The 15,142-nt window shown below is 38.9% G+C and overlaps 2 protein-coding genes and 1 non-coding gene across 3 annotated transcripts; 2 read left to right on the top strand and 1 right to left on the bottom strand.

Annotated features, from left to right (window-relative positions):
* Positions 1-1,407: 1,407 nt before the first annotated feature.
* On the bottom strand, positions 1,408-1,479 carry TRNAD-GUC (transfer RNA aspartic acid (anticodon GUC)). The gene has a single exon. It is a non-coding gene; the product is annotated as a tRNA-Asp (tRNA).
* A 1,928-nt stretch (positions 1,480-3,407) lies between these two features.
* Positions 3,408-5,455, top strand: LOC141840277 (acyl transferase 7-like). The gene is made up of 2 exons (XM_074728216.1): positions 3,408-3,893; positions 4,457-5,455. The coding sequence occupies exons 1-2, from the start codon at positions 3,459-3,461 to the stop codon at positions 5,294-5,296; spliced, it is 1,275 nt and encodes a 424-aa protein (XP_074584317.1). The 5' UTR covers positions 3,408-3,458; the 3' UTR covers positions 5,297-5,455.
* Positions 5,456-10,418: 4,963 nt separating this feature from the next.
* Positions 10,419-14,488, top strand: LOC141840389 (uncharacterized). The gene is made up of 3 exons (XM_074728363.1): positions 10,419-11,076; positions 13,548-13,803; positions 13,919-14,488. The coding sequence occupies exons 1-3, from the start codon at positions 10,762-10,764 to the stop codon at positions 14,281-14,283; spliced, it is 936 nt and encodes a 311-aa protein (XP_074584464.1). The 5' UTR covers positions 10,419-10,761; the 3' UTR covers positions 14,284-14,488.
* Positions 14,489-15,142: the final 654 nt, after the last annotated feature.

Raw genomic sequence — 15,142 nt, 5'->3', positions numbered from 1 at the left:
TCTGATCTATAATTACTCAATTATCTTCTATAGTTCATCCAATTATTTCTATTATTCCTATTATTATCTCTTGTTTATATTTTCCTAAACCTTAAATCTTGAATCGGAGCTATTATTAGAGACGTGTTGTAGTAGTTATAGTTTTATAGCTACTACAATTGAGTTATCATAAACTATAGCTATTATAACTAAGTTGTCACACAGTTATAGCAATCATAATAATCATAATTACTATACAGTTGTAACAGCTACAAAATATAGCGGCTACTATGTGAATGTTAGGTAAACTTTAAAAGATCATAGTGTTTGACTTGGATTGAATCACGAAATGCATAATCTATCAAATTGAAGTTCGTTCAGAGATTTACATTTGTTATCGAGTGTAATATGTAACGGCCTAAAAAAAAAATATCGTAAACCTTTTTCAGAGGTTTTGAAGAATTTTAGTCCTCTTTATTAAAGTTATTTTTCATGTTGTAGCAACTAAAAAATTATATCGATTATAGTTTCGTAGCTGCTATAACACGCTCAATCGGTTTAAGATTTAAGCGAAAAATATAGACGAGATAATAATAAAAAATAAGGGATGGAATGGAGTGTCCTTAGGATTAAAAAAAAATCAAAGTGCGGCATGCGTTTGACGATTAACGTTCTTTTTATTTTTGCCCATTAAATAATTCTCAACTAGAGTTTCTCTCATATAGCTAAACTTGGTATGTTGATCCAACTTTTCAACAACCAAAAAAATCTCTATTTTAATGAGATCCTATTTTATTATGCTATACTATAATCTAATTAATCATCCAAGTTGGTCCTCTAAAAGGATCGTGTTTGTCTTTGACTTGATTTAGTCGATGCTGCTACTCAATCTAAAATTTTCATTTTTAAAAAATATAATAAATTTTTTATTATTCCAGTTTTGTATTAACGATGACATCACAATTTTTTATGGCATAAAACATAGTGATAATTTAAGCATTGCAACGTATATCCATTATAAGTTGGATGTATTTTTGCCATGAAGTGTAGCAATTGCTCCATTCCTTTATTACGATATTTTAATTATATTTAATTAAAAATTTGAAATTCCATTATAAGTTGGATGCATTTTTGCCATGAAGCGTAGCAATTGTTCTATTCCTTTAATTATATTTAATTAAAATTTGAGAGGTGGTTAAGATCATTTTCCTACGGGGAAGAAAAAATAGAGAATTAATTAAATTTATATACATAAAAAATTGTTTCGGAATTTGGTCATTTTTTCTCTAAATTATGGATATTGTTGATTTCGTCCAAATTAAGCAATAAACGCGTGAACCCTAAGAAATCACGGCATTTGAAATTTTGATTAGATTTTTTTTTTCCAGATTTTTTTCTTCACTTTTTAGCGGAATTCAAAAAATTATCCGCCGTTGCCGGGGATCAAACCCGGGTCACCCGCGTGACAGGCGGGAATACTTACCACTATACTACAACGACTTTGTTTGTATGTCTGATATAGTTTATGAAAGTAATGTTTTTATGAATGTGATAAATAATTTTTAGTCTTCATATACATTAATATTATATTTATTTAGTATGTTTCTGACATTTTGAATCACAAGAGAAATTTTATGTGATTTTTTTTTGGGAAAATAAAATTAATAATAATTTTGTTTACAAGGGTGTCCAACTTCCTTTGATCAATTAAAATCCATCCAAAAGTCAAAAAAGTACCTGTAATCTTAAATTTACAATAAATAATATTATTTTTTAACAAAATACGATACATGCAATATTTGCAACATTGACTTGATCAAATATTTTTAAATTCTTTTATATAATAATAAATTTTAATTATTTTTGTTAAAAATGTCGAACCTTTCCGTGGAAATTTTATATTAAAAATGTAATTAACATGATTTGACTTAGCCAACACAAATATACATATGTGTTTACTAATTCTACTTTTGACTAATGACTATCAAAACTTTAATTGCCACCTCATAAACACGTAGATTTGCTTATAATTTGGCTTGGTTTACAATTAAGAAGACTTATTCTCCAATAATAATGAAAATTTAAAATATTAATTTCTCCAAAATTAACCTCTTGAAAATACCATTATGAAATATTAATTTCTCCACAAGCTAAAATGAAGAGTCAAATTGAAATGCATTTCAAAAAGAGGTTAGACTGGTGCCGAGGAGTTGAGGATTCTACAAAAGATAATGAAAAAGTTGACAAGAAATAAAATAATATTAGCAGAATTTCCGAAGTCAAACCTAGTCTAAAATTGTTGGCTAAAATCTTTTATAGTCTGCTTAAAACTATTTCCACGTCAGATGGGATAGAGCTCTTATAGCATTCGGCAAAAGAGATCAGTTTCGATAGCCGCTTCTTTATGTGCAGAAAGAGGGGTATTCGAAGGGACCGAGTCTGACAACCTAGCTCGTAACTGCCTGTATATCCTCGGACTGCTGGCCATGTAAGATAGCGGTTCACCAAAGACGTGAAACTAGAGCCCAGGATGAGGTGAAGTGGTCGAGACAATACTCGAGACTAAGATGGTCGAGATGAGATGACTGCGATACCTAAGACGAGGCTAACCAAGACGAGACAACTAGAATGGTCACGACGAGAATGGATGAGATGAGACGACTACGATGGTTAAGACGAGACGACTGGGATGACCAAGACGAAACGGCTAGGATGACCGAGACGAAACGACTGGGATGACCGAAACGAGGCTGGCCGAGATGACTTCGGGGGCTCAAGTCGAATCTAGGACTGAGCCCATGTTAAGCCCAAAGTACAGTCTAAGCTCGAGGTGATAGATATTCCACTCTAGTGGGATTGGATCCATGTTGGCCCGTCTTGTCACATCGGCCCAGACCTTGACCTTCGCATGACTTTTGATTTTTATCGTTTTGCCACATTGATCCGGACCTTGACCTTCGCATGACTCTTGACTTTTAGCCGGGGGAGCCACGTCCTTTAGGACACCGCATCAATCACAATTTTAGAATCGGCTTTAGTTCATCGAATGGCTTGTGTGGGAACAGTTTAAAGAGAGAAAAACATATGATAATTGTTAATTTTTATTAAGAGGAAGGATCCGCTCTAGGAAACAGGATGGAGTGGGTTAAATGTCTCAATTGGGTAGCTGGTAGATGAGCTCCGCACGCATAGTGACCTAACTCATATCGACACTTTTAATTAATAATTGTAAAAGTAATATTAATTAGCAACTAATCCTTAATTAATTTCGAATTAACTCAAAAATATCCTCTTTAGCGATAAGTAGACTTCCTCCACGGCACGTGCTTGCTGCAATACGAAGAATGAGAAGGGGTCCATGGCCTCCGTCTATATAAACTCGAACCTACCCTCCCCATTTCCATGGCTTTTCCTTTCCTTCGCTTCCTGCTGCTTGATTCCGAATCCGTTTGACCTCGATATCCTCCTGCGGCGCGGCCATGGCCGGGACTGAGGTCGCTGTGACCCGGCTGTCGCGGGATCTGGTGGTCCCGGCGGAGCCGACGCCCTCCGGCCACCTCCGCCTCTCCTGGCTCGACCGCTACCCCACCCAGCGCGCTCTCATCGAATCCCTCCACGTCTTCGACTGCGGCGGCGGCGGCCTGGACCCGGCGGCTGTGATCCGGGCGGCGCTGGCGGAGGCCCTGGTGTATTACTACCCGCTCGCAGGGAGGCTGGCGGAGACCGAGCAGGGGGAGCTGCAGCTCTCCTGCAACGAGGCCGGGGTGTGGTTTGTGGAGGCCGCCGCCGAGTGTGGCCTCCGAGAAGTGGATTACTTGGAGCACCCCATGATGATCCCCAAAGACGAGCTACTGCCCCTCCCCTCGCCGGAGATCGACCCGGCGGAAGAGGATAGCTTGATTTTGATGGTCCAGGTTCGATTTCTTCTTCTAGATTTGACGATTTCGTCTTTGGATCGAAGTAACAGTTTTAGATGGAAGTAGAAATTGGGGCAATCGTCCACCATCGTCGAATTCCTAGATCTAGGTTTTGATAGATCGATAGATGGGGAAATATTCGAAAAAGAAATTCAAAATTTGGCTTACTGCATTGTTAAAAACGGAGTTCATTAATGGATGTCAAATTTGGGGCATTGCAACACAGTTTGGATCGTGGATCTAGAGTTTTGCTGACAAGTCTTCACCTACTATTGTTTTTTTGTTCTGTAATAAAAAATTCAAATTAAACCAAAGGAAAAGAAAAACGAGTTCATTAGTGGATGTCAAATTCGGGGCAACTCAACATCATTCGATTCATGGATCTTGCATTTTAATTTGTTAAGAATTCTTTAGCTCATCTTGCTTCTTTTTTAACTGTAACAAAAAGATCCAAATCGAATCAAAAGGATCTTGAAAAATTCAAGAAAAAAGTTATTTTGTTTTTTTTCAAAATTCAACTCTTGTTGCAGGTTTGATTTTTATTTTACCCCAAATTCTAGGTGACAAAGTTCGCGTGTGGCGGATTCGTCGTCGGCTTCCGCTTCAGCCACGCGATCTCCGACGGCCCAGGAGCGGCCCAATTCATCAACGCCATCGCCGAGCTAGCGCGCGGCCTCCCGCAACCCACCGTGGAGCCGGTGTGGTGCCGCGACGCGATCCCCAACCCGCCCAAATTCGTCTCCGGGCCGTGCGCGCTGCCCACCGACGTCCACCTCCAGTACCTGATCATGGACATCTCCCCGGACTTCATCGGTCGGCTCAAGGCCCAATTCTTCGACCAGACCGGGGAGCGCTGCTCCTCCTTCGACGTCCTCGTCGCCAAGGTCTGGCAGTGCCGGACGCAGGTCATCCGCCTCGCCCCTGACGTGGACGTCCACCTCTGCTTCGCCATGAACACCCGCCGCTTGCTGCAGCAGGTCCTCCCGATCAACGTCGGGTACTACGGCAACTGCTACTACATCATGAAGGTGCAGGCGGCGGCGGGGACAATCGCCGCCGCTTCGATCGCCGAGATCGTGAAGCTGATCAGGGACGCAAAGCGGCAGCTGCCGGTGGAGTACGCGAAGTGGGCGAAGGGCGAGCTGAAAGAGGATCCATACCAGCTGACCTCCGCCTACGAGTCGCTGCTTGTCTCCGACTGGACGAGGCTGGGCTTCGCCGAGATCGACTACGGTTGGGGACCGCCGGCGCACGTCGTCCCCCTCACCAACGCGGACTACATCGCGACCTGCATCCTCGTCCACCCCTCCGCGCCCAAGCAGGGCGCGCGTCTCATGACGCAGTGCGTCACCCGCCATCAGGTCGCCGCCTTCCGCCAATCCATGATGAGTTTCAGCTGATCTCTGTAAATCGCTCAACGTCGTCGTCGCCTCTATCAAATTTCTATTTTTTTAACATTTCTTTATTTTACCTGTTTAATTTTAAAAAATCATGTGACCTTTAATCAATCTGTGAATTTTTTTCATGATTTTTTTATTATTGTTGAAATTATCTTTTCCTATCGTACTCGTGTCAGTCTCAGACATGTCAAAACTCAATTTTTGACAGACAAAACTTTATTTGACTCCAAAGATTAATCAGTTGTCAAATATTCACCCGACAGAATCACAAAAGTTTTAAACTTTTTATGAAGAATTAATTAGGGAAATGATAGTGAAGGAGGAAATTAAATTGGAAAATATTTATGATATAAAAGCGAATATTAATGAAATTATTATTATTATAATAACTATTGGAATAATAATTACACTTTATATATATTTATCTCAGGCGAAGAGTCTGGATGGCGCTGTGGGCTGAGCCATACGTAGACAGCTCCAAGGCCTATTCCAAAAGTTACTAACAGTGCAACGGGAACAAGAGATTCACTTGGAAGGAGCAGAAGAATTCGAAGTAGGTATGCAAAGACCGAGGAAGCCACAGCCACTTCAATCCATCTTATTCGTCTTCCATGAAAAAGAGGAGTAGTGCTGCACCTGACGAAGCTGAGAATGGCGGAGAAGACAGACAAGCAAACGGCGGCGAGGAGGGGGCTGTAACGAAGAGGATGCGAAACAAGCAGCTCCGTCGGCGGGATCGAGGGATAAACGTCGGAGCATATGCTTAAGGGAAGGGCCAGGTCTCTCATAGACAGGCCATTGACCTGCTGGCCGTCTGCTAGCAGAGCATCGCTGCCGGACTCGATGTCCAGAGATGTAGATGGTTGTGCTCGTTGCGGCGCATGGGCAGGGTCATGAAAGTACGAGCAGAGAGAAGTAAGGAAAGAAGCAAACATTACTTTGATCCATAGTATTGCAGACATCTTAATTTCTTCTTCGTGCAAATGGTAACAGTGAATTAAGCTGAACTAGGGTTTATGGGAATTTATAAGTACGTGGAGGGTGATACGTACGATGGTGAGCTTCAGTGGCACGTCTCGCCGATTGTCCGTGGACGGCCACGGAATAGACCGCAGAATCTTTGAGGAGGTAAAGATGTGGTGCGTGATTTAAGATGCATTTGTGATTTGTGAAAGCAGCAAGCCCCGTTGGTGAAAGCTACATTAATGACCACCCAGTGACTGTAATTCCTGAAGAATGCGCTGTAAAGAAAGCAAATAATATTTGCTGGAATTGATATTTAGATAAAGAACAAAAGTTTAATTTGTAAAATTCTTCGAAATTAGATTTCGAAATATTGTGTGTTTTATTCAGTATAGCTTGTAGCAACCTCATTGTAGAAGAGTATTAATTGGACATATTTCCCATCCAAAACCTCAATTTGGTAATTCCAGATTGTTTCACTTGTAGAAGACTATAAATTTCTACTTAAAAAAAACAATTAATACAAAGAATTAAGCAAACTTATATTACAGGTGGAAGTTTATTTATATTTTTAAATGTTTTACCACCTAAATAAATAATTAGAGATTTTTTTCAACTTTATCCTTTCAAAACTTATATACTTATCTTTAAAAAAAGATGATCACTATGGAAGAATTGACTATGACTATCAAAATAGAAGTCTTTCTTCCGCACTAAGGTTGAAATGATTTAATATATTTCATATATATATTAAGGACATGTCAACCAACTAACCATGAATACACTATTCAAACAACATTACACATATTTTAAAATCATTAATTGTCCATAAAAATTAGCTTCTATTTGAAAGTTTTGTTTAACACACACATCATTTTCCGTCTTAAAATGTTGCAAGGAATTTTTTTTAGATATATATATATATATATATATTATTTTAAAAAAAAAATAGATTTATAATTATATAGTCTATTTAAGTCATTAGGAAAAATTAAACTAAAATATCACATTCACCGTCTCAGAAACTTCATTTTTTATTTTTAAAAAACATGCAAAGTTGGATATATAATAAAAACTGTCACGAACTACAGTTATATATTTGCCAAATTGCGACAATGACGATCATCGTAGCTTTATGCACAAATAAATAAATTGTCACAAAATTATATTCGTTGCTGTACGTAGAAATGAGAAAGGACATGAAACTTTTGAACAAAGAGAAGATGATCAACTTAGCTCCTCAAAGACTAAAATAAGAATTGAGCAAGGGGGGAGATTAATCAAATTGACTCGACTCTTTCCGAACCGAAAAATAAAACTAATGGTTCACCATCCCTATCTTCCCACAATCTTCCTGTAGAAGATCTACAAGGAAAAAGTTACCTTCAGCGAAATGGATGGATTGTCACGGTCTTAATTAAAGTCACATGCATCTCATCCAATTGCTAATTATTATACTACTGATAATACTTCTTTTATGACATCAATTGCAAGCTTTGTGTGCAGGGAACTTAAATTATGATAATTAACATTCATAATGGAGTCAAGAAGAGCTAGATGCCCTTGCAACGAATATGGCATGGGAATCACAACCTTACCCATGGTCAAAAAGGTTGTAAATGGAACAAACCTCTACACCTCACGCAAACTGATCTCCATTTATACGTCTTCTCTGTTTCATGGAAACGCTTTGTCTCTTTCCAAGTTCGTTTCTTCCTTTTTATAAAAAAATCTGTTTGTGTTTTAATTCCTGTTTAATTGTTCCTGCCTCCTTGTATTAATGGAAAATTTACGCATGAGTTTTTAATAATCTGGGAATTTCCAACAATTTCGCACAAAGATAGCAAAAAAATGCAAATGCTTTAGAAATATTTATAATTTTAATAGGTTAAGCACTTAAATGTTTGACACTTGTCAAATTAAGGACCAATTCTCGAAATATACATATAAAACTAAGAAGTGTCCGTAAATTTGACCGTATCCGAGGACTAATAAAGTAAGTAGATTAGTTTAAAGAAAAGATATATATGCGCATGATTAACTTTATTAACGCGTCGATTCTCCACATATCCATATAAAACTAAGAAATGGCCGTAACTTAATTGGTCGTATCCGAGGACCAATTAAGTTAGGCAAAATAATATATATATATATATATATATATATATATATATATATATATATATATATATATATATATATATAATAATCTAAAAATAGAAAAAATATTTAAAATAAAAATGTATAAAATTGGAAAATAAAGTTTGCAGGGTACTTATATATTTTAGAAAAAAAAATTTGAATCGATTTGATAATTTTAAATTAACTTGACTAAAATATTATAAATTAATTACTTTTCTTTCTTCTCTATTGTGTACTCGTCATAGCCCCGGGCATAGAAAGACACAATTTTCAAAAAGTTTATGCCCCTGACTTTTGTTTTACACCACTAAACCTTGCTTAACTCCCAAGATTAATCAGTCTGTGGAAAATTTACCCACAACAACGAGAATAATTAAAGTTTTAAAATTTTGATGACTAATTAATTGGGAAAAAACGATAGTGAGGGAGGGAATTAAATTGGAAAATACTTATGATATACAAGTGAACATTAATGACATTATTGTTACACTAGTGACGGATTAAAAAAAAAAATTTAATATTTTTTTATACATTTGTTTCAGGCGAGAAGTTTGGATGGCGCCGTTGGCTGGGATTGAGCCATACGTAGATAGCTCCAAGCCCTATTCCAAAAGAGACTAATACTGCAACGGCAACGAGAGATTCACCTGGAAGGAGCAGTAGAATTCGAAGCATATAGGCAAAAACCGAGGAGATCACAGCCACCTCAATCCACCTAGTGCTGCGTCTGACGAGGCTGAGAATGGCAGAAAAAACAGCCAAGCAAACGGCGGCGAGAACGGGGCTGTAACGGAGAGGATGTGAAACGAGCAGCTCCGTCGACGGGATCGAGGGATAAACGGCGGAGCATATGCTTAAGGGAAGCGCCGGGTCTCTGATGGATACGGCATTGACCTGCTGGCCGTCATTTGGCAGAGCATCGCCGCCGGACTCGATGTCCGGAGGTGTAGCTGGTTGCGGGTTGCGGGTGCGGCGGTGCGGCGGAGGTTACGATTGAGAGGTAAAGGTCATGAAAGTACGAGCGGAAAGAAGTGAGGAAAGAAGCAATCATTACCTTGATCCATGCTATTACAGACATTCTTTCTTCGTGCAATTGATGTCGATCGACAGTGCAGCAGAACTAGCGTTTATGAGGAATTTATAAGGGCGCGCGGGTGGGACGATGGTGAGCTACACTGTTACCTCTCCCAGCAGTCTATCCCGCGTTTATTCTGATTTCCTTAATGGTCAATGGTTATATGATTATTTTGCTTTAATTTCCTGAGCCACCACCGATTGTGCTTTGACAACCTAGGAATATCATCTTTGTTTCCAAAGGAATATTACTGAATTTCTCAGAATGTGAGGGGGAGGCTTTGCTACGGGCAGCGGCCTCCCAGTTTTCTCAGAATGTCCTAGGAGCCGGGCTCCTACTGGACCTTTAATTTTTTTTTAAAAATATTAAAGCTCAAATATTTTTCTGTTTGGAGTTTTAAAAATAGACCCATCAGAGACGAAGGAGGAGGAAGGAGGACGATTAATTTTAAATTAATAGAAAATCACTAGATTAACTAATTAAAAAAAATTCAAACTTAAAAATTTTAAATTAGAAATTATATTGAAATATATTTTTATTGATCAATCAAAATTACTTTATATAGGACTTATAATTATCTCAAAAGATCAAATATACATTCACCCGCGCTGGTCTGATGCTACTTGGGCTGCGTCCGGCGACAGCTATGCCTTTACAATGTTCTCGTGGAACATTAAAAGTAAACGTGTTTAAGAATAACGTTATGGCGCCCCGGCTCCCGTCTCTGCCAATCACTGCGCCAGACCAGTTAACCGTAATTGTACCTCAAAGACAGCATAAACAAACATCCTCCGCCTCCTGGCCTCCTGCCGTGCGTACCCACAACAAGCACCCGCACGTGTACCGGAATTAAACTGTGGAGCCCTGTTTGGGCCGTCTATGAATCCGTGAGGAGCCAGAGGCGGGTACGGATTTTGTTGATAAGCGAAAATGGCGAGGTAATGCGACGGAAGACGTTATCGGTTTACCCTAATCTCGCTCTCTTCCCTGCCGCGTCGCCTCCCTCTCGCTGAAACCCTATAATTCGCTCCTTGCAGTTGTCCTGCTCGCAGCCCTTCCATTCAATTTCACGTTTTCGATCTACTTTTTGCCAGGACCAGCTTCCTAGATCTCAAATTTCGTTTCAAGGCTCTGTAAATATATCCTTGTTATCGTCTCTAGCTAGTTCGCATTTGTTTTGTGCATCGATTTGTGTGTTTTGGTTGTTTGCGGGAGCGCTGGGTTAGGTTTCAGGCCGATATCGGAAGTGTAGGCTGGATCTGTCTTGGTGCGTCGATAGGGAGAGATGGTCGGAGGCGGAAGCAGGAGGGACGATGGGCCGCTGAAGATCAATAGCACCAACGTATTTGCGGCGCTCGAGACTCTCAAGAAGAAGAAGAAGTCGGACAAGGAGTCGAAGAGCAAGGGGGCGTCCAAGAGCCAAGGGAAGGAGCAGGAGAAGCAAGTGTTTTGGGCGCCAGCGCCTCTGACGTCCAAGTCATGGGCTGATGTTGGAGACGACGACGACGACGATTACTATGCTACCACGGCGCCTCCGCAGGCTGTTTGGGGAGTATCGGAGCAGCAACACAATAAGAAGGTTGAGGCGACCATAGAGGAGGTATGTGAACACATTGCACTCAGATGTGCTGGCTAGCTGTTAACAATGAAATCTAAGCTATTTAAATATATGTTTTAGATTGTTTTTCATGCTCGGATGTTGTATCACTTTTTTTTTGTTGTTTTTTTTCCTTTGGTGTAGAATCAACTTGAAATATGAGAATAATCTTTAAGCTCAATCACAATTCAAGATTTAGCAGCGTTTTGAAGAAGATGGCGTTTCAACATTGGTCTAAAAGGTGGCTGCCTGTGAGGTTTTTGGAAGCGACCATTCTTCTAACTGCTATACAATCCCTAGCAGGCGGGTCTTTAAAAAGCTTCCCAAGCTCATAAATGGCCTAGGTCGTCTAAATGGATCTAAAGAATTTTTTTCTTTAATAAGTTGCTTGTTTTCTCCTTGTTAGCTCACTCGACAAGAGCCTCCATCTCACACATTTCCTTTTTCACTTGATGTGCTTGCACAGCTTGTTGGTCATTTGGTGGTTATCATTTCTTTCTTATTGTTATATATGTTCTTCTTATCTTGCTGATTTTTTTTTTCAAATTTTTATCATTTAATTTTAGTACAGTTAGAATTTTTTTTTCTAGATTGACTGTTTTTGTTGGTCGTCATATTCTATTGTTGTTATGTTTTTGGTGCTATTATGATTTGTTTGTTTATGATTGTGAACTTGTTTTAATCGATTAAGGGTACAATTGTTATATATACGTATTGATATTAGTAATTCTTAATTTAATATACTTCTTTATTGTAATATTATTTTAATGGTGATTGCCTGAGCTTTTGTCTAGGTGTTGGGCTGTGGGTCAACCGCCTGCTATCTGGAACCATCTTTTAGTACCTTATGTTTCAGCATATTGTTTCTATCAGGCATAATGCTAGAACCAAATAAATAATTATGTTATGCTTGTTTATACAAGACATGCATAGCTCAGCTTTCTTTATGCTTTAAGCTTGATAGCCTATCAGAAAAACTTTTTCTATTATGATGTTGCTTATGAGCAATCCATGTTTACAAAGATTTCATGATGAAGATTACTTAAATGATTATTTGTATTATATGCAGTACTGGATAAACTTGAATTGGTTTGGACCTTTTGGTGTGATGAACAATTCAATCTTAATTATCATTCCTATTTTCCTGCATTTGTAAGAATTCCATTGTAATGTTTATTCCTATTTTTCTGCATTTGGATCCTCTGTATGAGTATGCTTTCCTTCGTAAATCAGTAGTCTTAACGCTTATCAGTTCACTTCTATTAATCTCTTGTTAATTCTTTGGTACTCTTTCATATTATCCCATTTTCTGAGAAGACAATAACAGTTTGTGGTTTGTAGAAGACTAGGACACATTGCTAACAGATTGTTCTAATACAAATTGCATAACACTAGTGTACTTTTCTGTAAGTCTTATACATGTCTCGTCTCAACCTCTTTGATAACAAGAAATTACTAATAGAATTCTTGTAAGTTTTAGATAGATTGCAGAGAAACATGAAATACTATACTTGATTACCTTTCAAATTTCACTGACATTTTCCCTATATTTTGGTCATTCTCTTTCAGTATTCCTAATCTAAATCAGGCTGTATTTATACGCTTTGCTATTACTTTACTATCTGTACCAGGATCCTGGTCAATTATCCAGTTGATTGAATGGTTATTAATATTGATGTAAAGTGTGGTAAAGGACTCTACTTGGGTGATGAATTGACATGTCTCATCTGTATAAACTGTTTTTTTTTAAGTTTATTTGTGCAATTATGTGACATTTGTTTTTATTTGGCAATTTGTCATAGTATTTGTTCTTAACTATTTGAAGATCAAATGTTATTTGTTACTTCTTCCGTTGGTATTCTGATTTTCTTTTGATGCCATGGAGGTGGATAAATATTATTCCTTTTGCTTTGACTCTGTTTAATTTTTACCAAGATTGTAGCTATATCTAGGGAGGTCGAGGAATATGCAGGCCAAGGCTCTAGGTGCTATCTAGCCCACATTTTGCACCTCCTTTGAGCTGGAGCATTGTTTTTTTCGGAAGAATTCATGTTCCTTTTCAATCTCCTCGTGTTTAAATAACCTTTCAGAAAATTAGTGTTAATGTATTCGGATCACAGAATGTGAATCCACATCTGTTGAATATGTAGAAGTTTAATCATAATCATGCCTCCTCCATGCTGCTTAGATTTATGAGGTTTAAGCACCAAGGAAGAATCTTGCATTTTGTTCTTTTGAAAATTTATTATGTTAATATAAGTAGAATCTTTTTGAGATTCTGAGTTTTTCTGTTTAAATAAAAATCTTCTTTTCTTCCTATTAGCTAATATTGTTGCTTGCTAGTGATTATGCTTATCTACAATTTGCTTTGCTCTCACATATGAGAGACAGTTCTTTGCTCACATGTTTGTTTGTATCAGATATTTCAGTTTCTTTTTATTTATAACAAAAACTCTCTTTTTTCCTCTGTTTAGGAAAGTGAAAGTGAGGATGATGGTCTTGACATCGGCGATGATGACGATGTTGAGGAACCTGAAAATGAACCAGAGGCTGTTGAGAAAGAACCAACCATTGAGAAACCTGCTCCTGTTTCAGTACCACCCAAAGATGCTGAAAGGCAACTGTCAAAGAAGGAGCTTAAGAAAAAGGAAATGGCAGAGCTGGATGCACTTCTACATGAAATGGGCATTGCGAATAAAATTAGTAATGCTGCACAAAACGAGACAGCTGGTAATGTCTTCTTTCACATAATTAGTTCATTTTTGATCTATAGTAAATTTTAATTCACTCGAGTTGCTTCATACTGTTTAATGTCGTGTTGAATTTGTTTATCCTTGTTATGCAGACAAGAAACAACTGGAGCAAAGTAGTGAAGGGGAGAAGAAAGAAAGTGCTGGTGCTCCTTCAGAGAACAAAATCTTAAAGAAGAAGAAATCCAAGAAAGAAAAATCATCGAAGGAAAGCAAGGAACAGGAGGAGCAAGATCAGAACCCGGAGAAGGGAGACATTGAAGCTGAAGAGGCAGATGCACCTGCAGTTGACGTCAAGGAAAGAATAAAGAAGGTGGCCTCCATGAGGAAGAAGAAATCAAGCAAAGAGATGGATGCCGCTGGGAAAGCTGCAGCCATAGAGGCTGCTGCAAGAAGTGCTAAACTTGCTGCTGCGAAAAAGAAAGAGAAGAACCACTACAATCAACAGCCAGTGCGGTAATCATTTTGTTGTTATGGACTGCTTCATGTGCTGTCTGTCTGTCTGTCTGTTGAACTCCGAAATAAAACGTTGCTATGTTACTCAGATGATCTGAACTTGATCATTAGATATGGACCTCATATGCACTTGATACTGCTCCGTGCGCTTTTCCTTTGTCATGCCGCAATTTGTTTTACCACTTTGATGAGAATTGATGGACATGCTACATCTCCATTTTGTTATTTTGGATGTGCTTTATAATATATCCTTTTTTCTGATGATAAAACCTCAATTTTCTTTGAGAAAATAAAATTTTACTCGATCGCTGGAAAGTCTTCGAGTTACTCGATCGCTGGAAATCTGAGACGAAGCCCAAGGTTTTGGTCAATACGATCGACGAACTGGAAGCGGATGTGCTCGCCGCCAATGATAAAAGAGTTGCAACTGGTACCAATCGGGCCGATGCTAGCTTTTAACGAAGCCATTACAGGGGATTTGTTCAGGCTAGATGAGAATCCGTACATGGAGTGCCCGGACTCAAAGCCGGCCAAGTCGGTGGTGTACGTGGAGTTCGGGAGCCTGGCGGTGCTGGAGAAAAGGCGGATGGAAGAGCTCCGGCAATGGCTGGAGGACAGCGAGCGACCGTACTCAGCGTCTCGAAAAAGAGGATCAAGCAGCGGAGGCGGCGGTGATTTATTAATGAAGTAGTACGTTAGAGATCGACGGAGATAGATCGGGTAAAATTTTTCATCGATCACTGCTGTTCTAGATCGCCGGCTGAGTCACCGAGACCTGGGCAACCTGACGGAGAAGATGGCGTTCTTGTATAGCTTCAAAGCGAACAAGGGATTAGAAGGGAGGTCGGGGGAGGTCGGGTGCC

The sequence above is a fragment of the Curcuma longa genome, chromosome 11 (assembly GCF_044706935.1).
Source record: "Curcuma longa cultivar G26 ecotype Majalengka, Jawa Barat chromosome 11, ITB_CL_G26_1.1, whole genome shotgun sequence".
Classification (NCBI taxonomy): Eukaryota; Viridiplantae; Streptophyta; class Magnoliopsida; order Zingiberales; family Zingiberaceae; genus Curcuma; species Curcuma longa.
This window is presented reverse-complemented; position numbering and strand designations above follow the sequence as displayed.